The 16080-nt window shown below is 46.0% G+C and overlaps 1 protein-coding gene across 2 annotated transcripts in view; it reads right to left on the bottom strand.

The window, feature by feature from the left end:
* The window catches only part of MKS1 (MKS transition zone complex subunit 1), a 34870-nt gene extending 28253 nt beyond the window's left edge, over nt 1-6617 (bottom strand). The window contains exons 1-4 of one of the 2 annotated variants that reach the window (XM_083172086.1): nt 6208-6617; nt 5080-5195; nt 1677-1744; nt 376-531 (exon numbers count right to left, since the gene is read on the bottom strand). In XM_083172086.1, the coding sequence (XP_083028212.1) occupies nt 376-531; nt 1677-1744; nt 5080-5195; nt 6208-6284 (417 nt within the window). In that variant the 5' untranslated portion in view covers nt 6285-6617. Of the gene's footprint in view, nt 1-375; nt 532-1676; nt 1745-5079; nt 5196-6207 lie in introns of those variants that run through there. The other variant, XM_083172087.1, reaches the window with a different exon arrangement.
* Between the last annotated feature and the right edge of the window lie 9463 nt (nt 6618-16080).

Below are 16080 nucleotides of genomic sequence, written 5' to 3'. Positions count from 1 at the left end.
TGTGGACACCCTCAAGAGGTCGTCATGGGTTTATGTTGACTGGGGCATTAGGTTGACACAAGCATAATGTCAACATGGGGAAGGTCGACGTGGGGTTTTCAAATTTCTGTCCCAAATGTTGACACAGTCGACATGAACATGTACTCGCCATGTACAGCTGTTGACCTTCACTGGACGACCTAATGATTGTTGACCTTCCTGTGGTAGACCTCGTGACCGTATACCCACACATAAAGCCTCAGGGGCATGCCAACCCCTAGCCTCCCCCCCCCCTAGTTGTGGTCCTGTTGTTGGAGATAGTCATGTGATCTGTACCATGTTACAGGGACTGGATCTGAGATTTGTGGAATAGAACAAGAAGACGGCTGAAGTTACCTCTTCTAGGTTGGTGTATCGATCATAGTCTGTATACGTAAAGATACGCCTATTTTTCCGCCCTCCGATGCGCTCCAATGACAGTATGTCTTGATGATACTGACGATCCAGAGGTGTCTGACAAACAGCCTCATTCTTGTACAGCTCATATTCAAACTGTAAGTATAAGAGAAATCTACATGTAAACAGAAACTAAAACTACAGATGTACCTCGCCAGGAATGCAGAGAACAAGTATTACAATATTTGGTCCCAATGGCTTGACTCTGCTTAATCAAATGGGGAGTAACATATAAACTAGATGTAGGGATGTCCATCGTTGCCTTTGCCATCTATGGCAAAAGTGCAACAGGCCATTGATAGTGTATAACTATGCAATGGATGACCATCAATGTTTTTACATATAATACGTACACTTAAACCTTAATTGCCAAACTGTTGGAAAATGTGTATTACTACATTGCATTCCAATATCATCTATATTTAGGACTTGTGAGAGATAATTTTAGCGCACTGTCAATATTTGATGAATAGTTGTGTTGGTCCTGACGACGGGGTAACTCCCGAAATGGCGTTGACCGTCTCACAGTAAAGTTTGTTTTTTCACTAAAGACCCGGAGTGATGCCTATACTGGTCTTGAAATGTCGACAATGAAGCTGTATTTATTAAGAAACTGTTAATAAATAAATAAATGTATAATCAATGTGCACCATAAATATGGTTTAATACCTAAGCCGACTGAGCACCGCCTGCTTCTTGTGGACCCTGCCATAGGTCTCAGGATACCCGGATTGTACAATTTATTGGGAAGGCACACCGGCGCTTTGCTCCTTTGATGAGAGTGCCAAACAAACTACAGTATATATGTCTAGTATCCATGTGTCACTGAAACACGGCCATCTGTTGGCAGCAAGTGAAACTACATCTAGCTTTCGAAGCATTTGCTTCGAGCGGGCTAACTAGTTTGTACATATGATATTATATAATTGATTAATCCACACAACCTGATAGTGTAACAATTATTTATTGATGTGTAATTAACAATGCCCACTTGGGATAGAAAAGTATGAAAATTCCTGTCAACCATGTCGACCTAAAGCTTGTGTCGACCTTCTGCTGAACTAGGGTATGTCGACCATTCTTTAGTGTCGGCCTAGTCACTGTTGACAATTAGAGGTTGACCTAGACATTGTCTATCATCTATACCGTAACCCCTGCAGAGAACCAGCCAAAACAGTAGCCTGAACTCGAATGACCAATTATACTTTCAAAACAAAGGGAAAAAAGTTTAGATAGTTTACCTCACTAAAAAGCTTCTCCTGCCAGGAAACAATAATCTCCTCCTCGTTATCAGTAGTGTGGGGTTGCCCTTTTTAAAAAAAAAAAAAAAAACTGTTTAATATTACCCTTTATATTTAAGGCACCGCAAACACATGACATCAGTGGTACAGTAATTGTAAAGCCATGCATTAAGCCGAGGTATAGCGTGCAGCTTTACATGCGAGACCTCGGCTAGGTGCTTCCCTTCTGGCTGCAGCATCACATGCAATATATTCTATGTGATACTTTTGCATGTGATTGAATGTGATGCCATTGGCTGCCGGCAATCCTTGTGGCAGCAATGGCAAATGGACCTTGCATCGTATCAGATCAGATAATGCCCACAAGCAGAGTACCGCTTCCACCCATAAGGTCAACAGGAGGAGCGCCGCTTATGCACATAATGCCCACAGTAGTGCCTCTTTTACACAGAGTGCCCGCCGTAGTAGCACTGCTTATGCACACAATGCCCCCAAGAATAGCGCCCCTTACACATAATGCCCACAGGAATAGCATAGCTTATGTACATAATGCCCACAGGAGTTGCACAGTTTATGTACATAATTCACACAGTAGCACCGCACATGTACACAATGCCCACAGGAGTAGCAATGTTTTTGCACATAATTCCCAAAAAGAGGAGCGCCACTTAAACCCATAACTCCCACTGTAGCACCGCTTATGCACACAATGGCCCTTATTCAGATCTGATCGCAGTACAAATTTGTTCTCAAAATGGGCACTGCAGGGGGGGCAGATGTAACATGTGCAGAGAGTTAGATTTGGGGGGAGTTATTTTGTTTCTGTGCAAGGTAAATACTCGCTGCATTATTTTTACACTGCAATTTAGATTTTAGTTTCAACATACCCGACCCAAATTTAACTCTCTCTGCACAGGCCATTTTGATAACAAATTTGGGTACTTGTGTAATATCTGGGCGCCCGATTTTTTTCATCGGGTCGATCACATTGCATGCAATGCGATCGACCAGATATTCACAATGGGTCCAATGTTAAATGCCCCCCAGACCCCATTTTTTATTGTATACCCACCCTGTTCATACCCCCACTATCCATGTGGGCATGGAGTTGATTTTATATAGTGTGGCGAGCGCAGCGAGCCACCGAGCCCGAAGCGCAGCGAGCCCCGCGAGGGGACGCGGAATACATGTTAAGAAATCCGTGTCCGCTCGCCACGCTTCGGGCTCGCCACACTATATAAAATCAACTCCATGCCCACATGGATAGTGGGGGTATGAACAGGGTGGGTATACAATAAAAAATGGGGTCTGGGGGGGCATTTTACATTGGACCCAATGTAAAATCGGGTCTCGATGCGATCGACACGATTTTTTCCCAAAAAATCGGGTCCATCGCATCTGATTGTATGTCTTAAATATCAATCAAAAAATCGGGCGCCCAGATATTACACAAGTACCCAAATTTGTACTGTGATTAGATCTGAATAAGGGCCAATGTCCATAGGAGTAGTGCCACTTATGCACATACTATTCACAGTATTAGCACCACTTATGCAAATAATTCCCACAGTATTAATGCCACTTACACACATTATGCCCACAGGAATAGCGCCTCTTATGTACAGAGTGCCCACAGAAGTAGCACCCCTTACGCACATAATGCTCCTACAATAGTAGCGCTGCTCATGCACATAATACCCACAGGAGTACCCTTGTGCTAATTCTAGCACCCCAACTTGTAAAATCCTTGTAGTTTCTCTTTTCTGCCTGGGTTGTCGCTATCTGCTTTGGTGTTTCTACCCCTGGCTGGTTTGTACGCTGGCACTGAGATTAAAAAAACAGACTGTGCTAGATATACCACAGCAGAGAGTGACACCCCAGGCAAGAAAGAGGAACTGCACATGTTTTGAAGATGCAGGGTGCTAGAATGAACGCTATAGATAGAGCACTATTTGATCCCCCAACCTTAAAAAAAATATATGGGGGTCGGATATATTGCAGTACAAGTACGCCAGCTTGACTCAGAGGTTTTTTTTTTTTTTTAAGGGGGCAGTCATTTTGAAAATGACTGCCCCTTTAAAAAAAAAAAAAACCTCTGTGTTCGACCAGCTACCCTCATGGCCGCCAGACTTGTACAGCATTATATCAGCCCACGGTGTGTGCGTGAATGTGTGTCAGCTTTCAACATTATGTCTTATCTCACAGTCCAGCAGCGGTTGCAGCTGCGCCATTGCTTGCTGCAGTGCAGGCTGTGTGGTACCAGGCAGGAGCTGTCCTGTCCCTTATTTCAGAGCTCTTAGGACAGAGCCAATTAACTAAAGTATGGGGCAACAACTTTGCACTGCAAAGCTCCGTTAGAAGAGCAGCGGTGACAGTTTGATCCCAGAGGTGCTAATGTAGATGAAGGGCTTGGAGCCCAGAGGATAGCACCTTCATTGCCTTATTCCCTTGTCTGGGAGTAAAAAGTGGTAAACTATTGTATACCAAACATAGATTAATCTCCATGTGCGGATCTTATACAGATGAGATGCTTCTAAAGTTATAGTAGGATGGTACTGGGCAATACATACAAAGTAAGAATGACCATCGAAATAGTAGTGGCATGGCTACCATTGCAAGGAATGCCAAATGATGGATGAAACATTGTTCGTCACTACAAACATTGTAGTAAGCGGAATTTCAAGCATGTATAGTGGAACGGTGTTGCAGTCACCACTTGCACGTGTGCGTTGCTGAAAACGGCTCAATAACCATCAGACAACGGAAGAAAGCAATTGATGGTGCCAGCTAATGCAAACCTGCTATTGAATAAAAAGAAAAATCAGGAACATCGATGGTCGGTTTCTGAAATTCCCAACCATGATAAAAAAAAATGGAACTTGGGTATAGAAGATCTGAATCCAGACCTGTAACAGGTCAATTATGCCAAATGTGCCTACTCTATAAGGCAGGTTCATTCCTTTACTAAAGTAAATAGTTGTTGCCCCATACTTTAGTTAAGTGGTTCGCAAACTTTTCAGTCCAAGGACCCTTTGGATCTCCATGACTTTTTCAAGGCACCCATAAGCCAAAATAATTACCGAACTGTCCCTTTTTTTTTAAGTAGTTGGGTCAAAACAATGCTTTCAGTCTTAAGCTCAGGAAAAAATGACTTATTAATTTGTTTGTAAAAATAATAAACAGAAATCCAAGAAAACATATATTTCTTTAATTCAATTTCTTTCAAAGAACAATTGACAGCACTCATACCCCTATGTCGGTTTGTTTCTACCCAGTTTGTTTAATCACTGTTGTTTCCAATTGTAAAGCACAATGGAATATGCTGCGCTATATAAGAAACTGTAAATAAATAAGTACATTTACCCCCTGGATAAGTGTAGCAGCATGTAGTAACGAGGCTTACCAGTGCCAATGGTGGACCGGAGTGTCCGGAGCGCTATGTCCCCTCCACCGGGCCCGTCCTGCTCCTCCAGACGTTGTACCAGCTCACTGACCCGGGACACCCACTGCAGCACTACCCTGTAGAGAGAGACACATGTGATGGAGTGCCCGCAGTACACTCGGTACCAAGAACGATACACCAGAGCCCTCAGTACTGAGAGCCATAAAACAGTGCCTTCAGTACCCAGAGCCATACCCCAGTGCCTTCAGTACCCAGAGCCATACCCCAGTGCCTTCAGTACCCAGAGCCATACACCAGTGCACAAAGTACCAGGAACGATACACCAGTGCCCACAGATCAGAAAGCCATACCCCAGTGTCCTCAGCACGCAGAGCCATACCCCAGTGCCCTCAGCACGCAGAGCCATACCCCAGTGCCCTCAGCACGCAGAGCCATACCCCAGTGCCCTCAGCACGCAGAGCCATACCCCAGTGCCCTCAGCACGCAGAGCCATACCCCAGTGCCCTCAGCACGCAGAGCCATACCCCAGTGCCCTCAGCACGCAGAGCCATACCCCAGTGCCCTTAGCACGCAGAGTCATACCCCAGTGCCCTCAGCATGCAGAGCCATACCCCAGTGCCCTCAGCATGCAGAGCCATACCCCAGTGACCACAGTACCCAGAGCCATACACCAGTGCCCACAGTACCCAGAGCTATACACCAGTGCCCACAGTACCAGAGCCATACACCAGTGCAGACAGTACCCAGAGCCATACACCAGTGCCCACGGTACCCAGAGCCATACACCAGTGCCCACGGTACCCAGAGCCATACACCAGTGCCCACGGTACCCAGAGCCATACACTAGTGCCCACAGTACCAAGAGCCAGTATCCAGAGCCATACAGTGCCCTCAGTACCCAGAGCTATACACCAGTGCCCACAGTAACCAGAGCCATACACTAGTGCCCACAGTACTGAGAGCCAGTACCCAGATCTATACACCAGTGCCCTCAGTACACAGAGCTATACACCAGTGCCCATAGTACCCAGAGGCCAGAGCCATACACCAGTGCCCGTTGTACCGATAAAGATACACCAGTGCACCAGTATCGAGAGCCATGTATCAGCGCCCGACTAATCTCTTTACCGGATCTTCAAGTTCTTCACCGGATCCCGGGACCTGTATACGGCTTCTCCGGTATCCTGATTCCACTCCTCCGCCATAACACAGGGCCGCGCGTCCTGGTCTCCCGGGCAACGGAGACGCACGCGCACGCAGCAGACGCTCTACCAACGCTGCAGTCTGCGGCTGTCTGAGCGTGCGCCGTACGGGGAGCTGGAATTCCGTCCGCATGCCGCACGGCACGACGGTACATCGGTTGTTTTTTTATTATTTAACATCTTTCAGTGCGGCGGCCGCGGGCCGCCAGCAGGGTAGTGCAGCCAGGCATGGAGTCCCGGGCCCTGGCCACTCGGACGGCATGGAGGGCGGTGTCACTCTTGCCGCCAGCAGCGGTAAATCTCAATACGGGGCCGGGTCCCAGCAGCAGCGGGAGCTCCGTCCCCCTTCTTCCCGGCAGCGGGAGCTCCGTCCCTCCTCCCGGTGCCTCTGTCCCCCATATTATTGCACCTGGGCCCAACAATCCCCTGTGCGTGGCGTGCTTCCCAGTCTGCATATATACTCATGTCTAATCATTTACTACCTTTCAAGAAGCACTATCATGTCCGTGTGTTCAATAAATGGGATTCCTGCACATATCTACTGTATTATGATATCAGTGAACATTCCTGTGCAGGACACACTTTTTATCAATATCTATTTTTTATATTTCAAAAATACACAAATCACTAATATTGCAATTAAAACGTGATCTGTGTGAACTTAGCAGCTAGCCGGGTTAGGATTACAAATGAATACCTACTTGCAGGGCCAGCAACAGAAATGTTGGTTCCCAGTCCACTCCTAGTGGGTCCCCGAACTCCCTGCATCACTCCAGCACCTCCACCCCCAAGAGTCCCTCCATCTCCAGCCAGAGCCGGCCCTAGCCTAAATGATGCCCTAGGCAAGATTTTGGCTGGTGCCCGGGTGCCCCCTAGCACCGCCACCAGTTCCGCCTCTTTCCCTGCTCCCCTTTCACAGCACCATCAACTCTCATCATAGCAGTCATCATTTTGGTGCTCCTACCTGCAATATTTTAAATAGAAACAGTGCACACATTCGGTGCGCAGCCCAAACAGGGGTGCGTTCTTGCTGGGAAGGTGCATGGCCACACAATAGTACCCCCAATTCAAATTATGCCACACAGTATTGCAACTTTATTCACATTATATCATGCGATGGTGTCCCTTATTCAAGTTACATCACACAGTAGTACCACTTTACCTTATGTACATTACTCCTCACATTATTCACATTATACCCTTAGAAAAAAATCCTGAGAAAATATTGTATTTAAGCACCTCCATGGCCACACTGCAACCCAACACAAAGTAGTGTGTGCTGGGCAGAAGAGAAGAGCTGCAGCTGCTGCTGTCACTTAAGGGGAGGGTGCCCGGGGCCCCCACTGGGCCCTTCCATCAGACTTTGGCCTGGGTAATTTGTACCCCCTACCCCTTTCTCTCGGCACCCCTGATAATACCACACAGTAATGCCCCTTACACATGACACACATTATTAATGTCCTTATAACCATAATGCCCCTTACACATTATGCCAACCTCTAATAATGCCCTTCATACACATAATGACACACATAATGCCCCTTACACATATGTTGCACATTATTAATGCCCTTATATACACATGACATACATAATGCCTGTTACACATATGTCGCACATTATTAATGCATTCATACATGACACACATAATGCCCCTTACACATATGTTGCACATTATTAATGCATTTATACATGACACACATAATGCCCCTTACACATATGCCGAACACTATTGCACAACCAACCCACCCGCAGACAGCACTCGCACAGCCGCTAACACTGTGACCTCTGCCTCTGCTTGGATACAGATGTTTCCTCATACATCTTGCCTCAATAGGCCATGCAGGTCCTGGCCAGTTCTGCTAATGTTGGGTGCCTTTTTGCTGAAAATTCTTCTTATTTGCATTGTTATGTGACCAGGACACACAAGGAGCTTCATATGATTAAAATGATATGCGGCATGCCTATATTCTGTGTGCGACTGTGGCTGTACCTGCATACGGAATGCTATGTTACAGTGATTTCCATGAATACACTATTTCATATGCAGATACAGCCCCACTCACACACAGAATATAGGCATGTTGCATATCATTTTAATCAGCAGAAGCTGCTGATGCCCCTAGGCATTCCAAATGCCCTAGGCAATTGCCTAGTTTGCCTATGCCTAAGGCCGGCTCTGTCTCCAGCCATCTCATCTGTGTCCTTCAGCCTAACCATGGGTCTCTTAGCTCTTCCATTTGTCTCAGACTCTTTCTGCCCTTGTGGCTCAGCCTTCCAGGCTTTGGGACAGGGGTGACAAAGGGGACACTTGTGAGGGCCTCGAGATTCCAAGGGGCCCTGGACCCACACAATTGGCAGTAGTCCAGGTCCTGTATCCCTCTTGCCTGATCTGCTCTGTGGGTGTGGTATACGGGTCCGACAGTCAGATCCCGACTGGCTGGACCCAGACAGCAAGGTGAGCGCAACTAAGCCCCTTCCGGGCTCGCTGCACTCGCCACACTGCGGGCACGGGGAGCCACCTATTCTATTCTCCCTCTATGGGGGTCGTGGACCCCATGAGGAAAAATAGCTGACGGCCGTCGGGAACCCGGCTGTCGGTGTTTTGACAGTCGGGATCCCGACGTCGGGTGAATGCCTGTCGGGACCCCGTCCGGCACTCTTGCTCTGTAGTCATCTTATCAGAAGAGAAAGTAAAGGAGCGGGAACCTGATTGCCTGGTTGGCCAACAATCGGTAGATGGCACAAAAAAAGTGTAGTAGAGAGTGAGATAAGCATGTGCCAATCCTGTCACCTGCTGGATCCATGGGTATGGATCCTTAGGTCTCCAGCATTATGGTCGACAAGCATTAGGTCGACAGGGTCATTAGGTTGACATGTTTTTTTTTTTTACCAGAATGTTAACACAGTCAACATAAATACTAAAATGTAGCACCGCGTCCCCTGGCATGGTTTGCTGCGCTCGCCATGCTTCTGGCGCTTTTATTCTCCGACCACACCCTAGTGGATGGTAGGGCATGAAATACCGCCTATCGGCACATGTCGTGTTGACAGGGACACGAAACGTACCACAACAGTAAAAAAAAACATGTTGACCTAATGATTCTGTTGACCTTCCTGCATGTCGATCATCATGCTGGTGACCCAATGACCGTATCCCGGATCCAGTGCGCAGTTGCCAGGCCCTGGGTCTATCAGGCTATAATACATTATGCCTTTGATGTAGCAATACGCAACTTGATTCACTTTGAGGGTGACCATCTAACCTTCAAATGTAATGCACAATACTAGGACCAAATAGTTATTTAAATGAATTGATTTGATCCACTATATAAGCGCCATAGCAGGGTAATCCTCCGCTCAGTGTTAAGGTGCCCATAGACGGTCTCTTCCCGGACTATGAGATCCGCGCTCCCACGCATCTCATCGTACGGTACAAAAAGTATGTGCTGCACATACTTTTTGTACTGGCTGTGCATCGCATCGCATTGCATGCACAAGGCATGCAATGCGATGTGTTCTATTTAAGTACAGAACGGAATCACAGAACGGAGCGTGTATGGGCTCCTTCAGCCCCATAACCAAACGTGACGGCATGCTGTTATGACCAGGAGGGGTGCCACCTAAAGGAAGAAGCACCCAAAGTGGTGATACAGAAAGAGCTAGTGATGTTCTGGGCAGCTCTGCAGGCTGTAAGCCTAATAAGACAGCCATGGTGCCCCCTTCTAGGACCCATTAGCTGAGAGATCTAAAATAAAAAGACACCTACCTGTAATCATATATAAGCAGATGTTTTAAACAATACTTGTAGTTACACAGTATAACAAATAAATATCACCACAAAGCAGGAAGGAGCTGGGGGCTACAAGTGAAGGCTTGGAAGGAATCAAGTGTCCGCCTGTTGCCCATCTCAGCTTTAAATCAGTCACTTTTTTTTTTTTAAAGTATGTTAAATAAAAGTAAAATAAACATTGAATGTTCATGATATATTCCTGATTAAAGATATCAGGCCTGTATTACAACATTTTATTATAATACTGTATATCGTTTATGACCACTTAAATGGACATTAGGTACTTGTGTAGTTTCACGGCGCCGTGCTACTTCCGGGTTCTACGCTCGCCACAAACTATGTTAAAAAAAGTAACTTAACTCCATGCCAACATGGATAGTTCATACCCCCACTATCCATGTTGGCATGGAGTTGATTTTAAATAGCGTAGCGAACCACCGAGCCCCGCAAGGGGACTCAGACGCATGGCGCCATACTGGCGCCGTGAAACTACACAAGTGCCGGACATTATTAAAAAAAAATGTATTGTGCAGACTGTATGGTGATAAGGGTACCCATTTAAATCCAAATTTCCACTTAAAGGTACATACACATGATGCGATTTGAGCTTCCGATTTTGAATATATATTCAAAATCAGAAGAAAAATTTAGCACAAATCACACATGTGTATACAGCTTGCGATGCTGATGTGTGCCCCTGTGGGATTGGCATCACAATAAAAATATATTTTGACTATATTGTAAACAGTGTAGTGTTCTGGTATAGTAAAAATTGTCCATAGTCAAAATCTCAAGTAAATATAGTCAATATTGTATGGTTCTGTGCTTTGGGGAGTTCAAGGGAAATTGCATAAGCAAAATTGTACCTAGCCAAAATATCACCGTACGTATGCACCTTTAAATGTACAAAAATACTTTGAACATTTTCCGTCAGATGCTACAGTATCAAAATGTGCAATTAGAACAAGTTGAAATGTTTTGGTGTAAAAGCTACAATTCTTTAGGTACCAAAAAATAAAATGACCACAATATAATTTTTGGGGGGGCTGCTTAGGGTTTAATTTGTCGGTACTTCTTTACTTTCACGGCGCCACTAGAAATCGCGGTCATCGCGGGCATTGAATGCACTAAAAAATCGGGTGCGACGCGATGCCCGCGATTTCCCATAGGGACCAATGTTAAATTTCTCAATGGACACGATTTTCTGTTCAATGCCTCAATTGACACGATTTTTCCATAGGAAACAATGTTAAATGGCCCACAGAGGCCAAATAGGCACCCTTAAGTGTGAAATGGCCCCCACAATTGTTAACGCCACCCCACGATCAACGTCAACCCGAAGCGTGGCGAGCGCAGCGAGCCCGCGTCCTCCGACCTTTTCATGCCCTACTATCCACTAGGGCGTGGAGTGAGAATAGAATAGTGTGGCGAGCGCAGCGAGCCACCGAACCCGAAGCGTGGCGAGCGGACGCGGATACCTTCACAGGTAAACGCGTCCCTTCGTGGGCTTCACAGGTATCCGCTGCGCTCGCCACGCTTCAGGCTCGGTGGCTCGCTGCGCTCGCCACACTATTCTATTCTCACTCCACGCCCTAGTGGATAGTAGGGCATGAAAAGGTCGGAGGACGCGTACCGCTGCGCTCGCCACGCTTCGGGTTGACGTTGATCGTAGGGTGGCGTTAACAACTTGAGGGTGCCTATTTGGCCTCTGTGGGCCATTTAACATTGTTTCCTATGGAAAAATCGTGTCAATTGAGGCATTGAACAGAAAATCGTGTCCATTGAGAAATTTAACATTGGTCCCTATGGGAAATCGCGGGCATCGCGTCACACCCGATTTTTTAGTGCATTCAATGCCCGCGATGACCGCGATTTCCTATCTGTCCTAATCTAGTGGCGCCGTGAAAGTAAAGAAGTACCAATTTGTCTACTTGACCAGTGTCAGCACTGGGATCCTGCAATGAGTCATAAAGGGTCAATCTAGAAATATGTATTAGATTTACCATCCTCCTCTCTGATCTGTGGTTACTGACCACGCTGGCACATTTCATATTTGGGATTTTAGACAATCAGATAAAAAAATAAAACCCAAGGTACATTCTAAAATGCCTGCAGTAACGAGAAGCCCATGGCCCAGTAGGCATTTGTCTTTACCTTTTAATATTGGAAAGCTTTTTCATGCATGTAAAGTGATTATTCATCTAATATCCCTTTCACACTGCAGCTATAACCCGGTAGTTTGCTGATTTTTAACCGTTTCAAAATGGTTATACTGTAGTTTTAAATTACTGGTTCAAGAAAACCGGTAATTCAAAATGGGTAAAAAGAAGGCTCCTACAAGGTTCAGATCCATTATGTGTGCAGTGTGAACGGGTCTGAACCTGTATTAAGGATCCCACACCGGTCCCTCCCCTGGTACCTGGCCTGCGCTCCCACCCTCCCCTGGTACTTGGCCTGCACCCCCCTCCTCCCCTGGTACTTGCCAGCGCACGGGGATCCAGGCAGCAGGGTCCGTGCATTGCTGGGGAGGCAGCGGGTCTGTTCGGCAAATGGGCATTGTGCGGCAGGGTCCCTGCAGCGGATGGGAACTAGTAGCGCTAGTCCAGGGGAGGAGGGTAGCGCAGGCTAGGTACCAGGGGAGGAGGGGAGCGCTGACCAGGTATCAGGGAAAGGGTGGTATATTACTGGTTAATTACCTTTTTGTACCTTTCACAACGGGTTCAATGTGAAAGGTACAAAAACAGTAATTAACCAGTAATATACCATTTACAACATGCAATGTGAAAGGGGTTTAAAGAAATGTTTCAAAAACCGGGTCAAAGCAGGTTTTGCAGTGTGAAAGCAGCATAATTCTTTCATTTAGACAGAGCAGGGATGGGGAACCTTCAGTCCTCCAGCTGTTGTTGAACTGCACATCCCAGCATGCCCTACAACAGTTTTTCTTTTTGTCCATACTAAAACTGTTGCAGGGCATGCTGGGATGTGTAGTTCAACAACAGCTGGAGGGCCGAAAGTTCCCCATGCCTGATTGTATTGTTCTGCTATAAACATTACACAATAATTCCAGTTATCAACATTTGCACCATGGAAAAATCAGTGTTGCATTGCAGGAGTGCAAAATTATACCGTGTGACCAGTTGGGAGAGGAATACATCTCAGTTTAACCATAAACAGTCACCTTGAAATTGCAGTGTTAGAATAGAGCTTCCCGGTAATATGTGTACATGCGAACACAAGCAGTATTTTTCCTGCACGTAAAATCCCCAACTAATAAACCAATGATCTGGCTGCAGGCCGGGGCGCACAGATATTGAGGATGCTGGGTGTTTGTGGAATGGGGTAATCAATTCATTGTTGAACTCGTCCCTCTCTGAAATCTATAGGGGTAATGTCACGGCTCATGCACCCGCAACCGAGCTAGGTCTGAGAGGTGCAAGAAAAAGGCTTCACTTCCCCTTATAAACAACTCAGTCACACAGAGCATTTGATAAATGCCCACAACGCTCCCATCACACTCCCACAAGACTGGGTGCTACTATGCCCTGGCATTGTTCCGGCCTCCAAACACAGAGATCAGCCCCGTAGTGACCAATGATGGCAGAAAAAAATAAAAAAAAGACATGGGCACGCATCAGTGCAATTTTAAAATCTGATTGCAAACTAAAAATACATATGTGACCAGAATTGTTTCCATACAGTGTATTGGAAATAGAGAGTTATGGACTGGCACAGTAAGGAGAGGGCATCTCTGTACATAATCTACTGTATGGCCTACTTAGGTTAGGCCCCACCCGACACACTGCGCCCATTATAAATATGCCACTGGTTTTACACATCTACTTTTGTTTCTTTAGAACAGGGGTCCTCAAATGATTTTGCTCTGGGACCCCATCAGACAATAAAAATAATTACAAAACAACAGCAAGTTACTGCAGAAGGTCATCACATCACATGTGTAGTCAGCAGACAGCCCATACATGGCAGCATTGTGGAGGCACAACATGATGTGAGTAGTCTAAAAAAACAGACAAAATTAAACAGATTGTTCAGACTCATTGAATCATTGAATGATATTCAAAAATTATCAGCCAGATCATCAGCAACACGGAGTCGCGACCCCATGTTGAGAAGGTCGGGACCCACTTTGGGGTCAGGACCCACAGTTTGAGAACCGCTGCTTTAGAATAAGAGAAATAACAGACAATATATCAACTGTTTTGGATAAACTCATTCTGGCTTGCTCTTGTAGTTCATATATAGGGCTCAAACTCTGGTCTATACTAAATAGCTGACAAAGCTAAGAGCAGAGCCAGCTACATACCATACGATTATTGTGCCACTTTCATATGTCAGCATGTGCTTTAGTGTAGTGTGTACATACCGGCTTTTTGGCCAAATGTTGATAAAACAGAACACCAGAAACGTTTGGCATCGATTATCAGAATGGGAACTCTTGACAACTTACTAGCCAAAAGTCCTGATATTATGGTTATTCAGACCGGATCGCGGTTGTGAGTTTATGCAGAGCCCTTGTGATCCGATAGTCACCGCCCAGACAGAGTTAAAACTTTGCCCTGCGCAAGTCTGCGAATGACTGTAGAAAATATCACCAATCTGCTTCATGTAATGATTTTTCCAGTGTATGCGGTCTGTGCGTAACCCTGACCCTCCCACAAGTGTGTATAAAAACAGGCTGATTGAGGCTGAAGCGGACATCACACACCCTCCTTGAAAATGCCTGTGTCTTTCCCGACACTCCCCAAAAATGGCTGGTTAACACCCCCAAACGCCACTTGTCCTGTCAGCAGAGTTGAAAAAAAAAATGTTTTTTTTTACGCTGTTTTGCCCCGTGCAGCGATCTATATGCATGAATCTTTCGATAATCGATCGCTGTGTGAATTCGCACAACAGCGATCCTCTCTGAATAACCCCCATTGTGTGTGCATTCACAATAAATCAGCCCATATTTCTTACGGTTATCCTGATTACCTCATCCTCCTTATGGAGGGACATATGCAAATTCAGTCTGCAGAAAAATCTGTAACTTAATAAAATAAATGGTCACAATGAAAAAAATAAAACGCTTATAGTGTGTGCTGTCAACATTGTGGCCTCTTTATTTGCTAAAAAACGGCCCCGGTTTTGTGGAAGCCAATGAATGTTTACATGGATGTGAGCACTGGGGGGATCATGAGACAATGGGGTCATTCAGACCAGCTCGCCGGGCTGTGAATTTGCAGACCACGTGATTATCAAACAACGTGCATGCGCACTGTACGCAGTGCATATGTGCGAGCCATCCGCCTGAAGGCAGTGAGCAAAGGCTAGCATTCGGTCACTGCTCACAGGGTGATTGACGCCCTGCAGGGATTTGTGTCCCTCAGAAAATGCAGGTGTTCCACAGCCGTTGGGAGGAAAGGCTGCTAACGCCATCAGTGGCCTTCTCCCCGCGGCCTTTGCAGCGCCGAGTGAGGCCTGGCATACCAAGCGCTGCGAGCAGGGGAAAAAATAATTTGATGGTGAATGATTTTGCCCATGTGCATGGCTGCCTATGCATTCAGAGCCGTGTGTGGGGGCAAGTTTGTTCAGTGGGGCAGCAGATACCTGCTCGCTGGGCTCCGAACACCTGAAGCTCAGGTGTGAATCAGGCCCAATAAGACAGCAATAATTGATGGTATTCAGGGGGTTATTCTAGTCTATTCTTTCTGACAAAATCCTTCTTAGATGGACAAAACCTTGTGCACTGCGGGTGGGGCAGATGTTACTTGTGCAGAGAGAATTAGATTTGGGTGGGGTTTTTCTTCAAAGTGAGATCTATATTGCAGTGTAAAATCATGCAGTCAGTATTTTCCCTGCACAGAAACAAAATAACTCACCCAAATCTAATTCTCTCTGCACATGTTACATCTGCCCTCCTGAAGTGCACATGGTTTTGTCCATCTAAGAAGGATTTTGTCAGAAAGAATGAACTAGAATAAACCCCTATATGTCTCTGATACTGGGAGG

Source organism: Crinia signifera, chromosome 2 (genome assembly GCF_055691185.1).
Source record: "Crinia signifera chromosome 2, ASM5569118v1, whole genome shotgun sequence".
Classification (NCBI taxonomy): domain Eukaryota; kingdom Metazoa; phylum Chordata; class Amphibia; order Anura; family Myobatrachidae; genus Crinia; species Crinia signifera.
The sequence above is the reverse complement of the archived record's forward strand: the minus strand, read 5'-3'. Positions and strand labels throughout refer to the sequence as shown.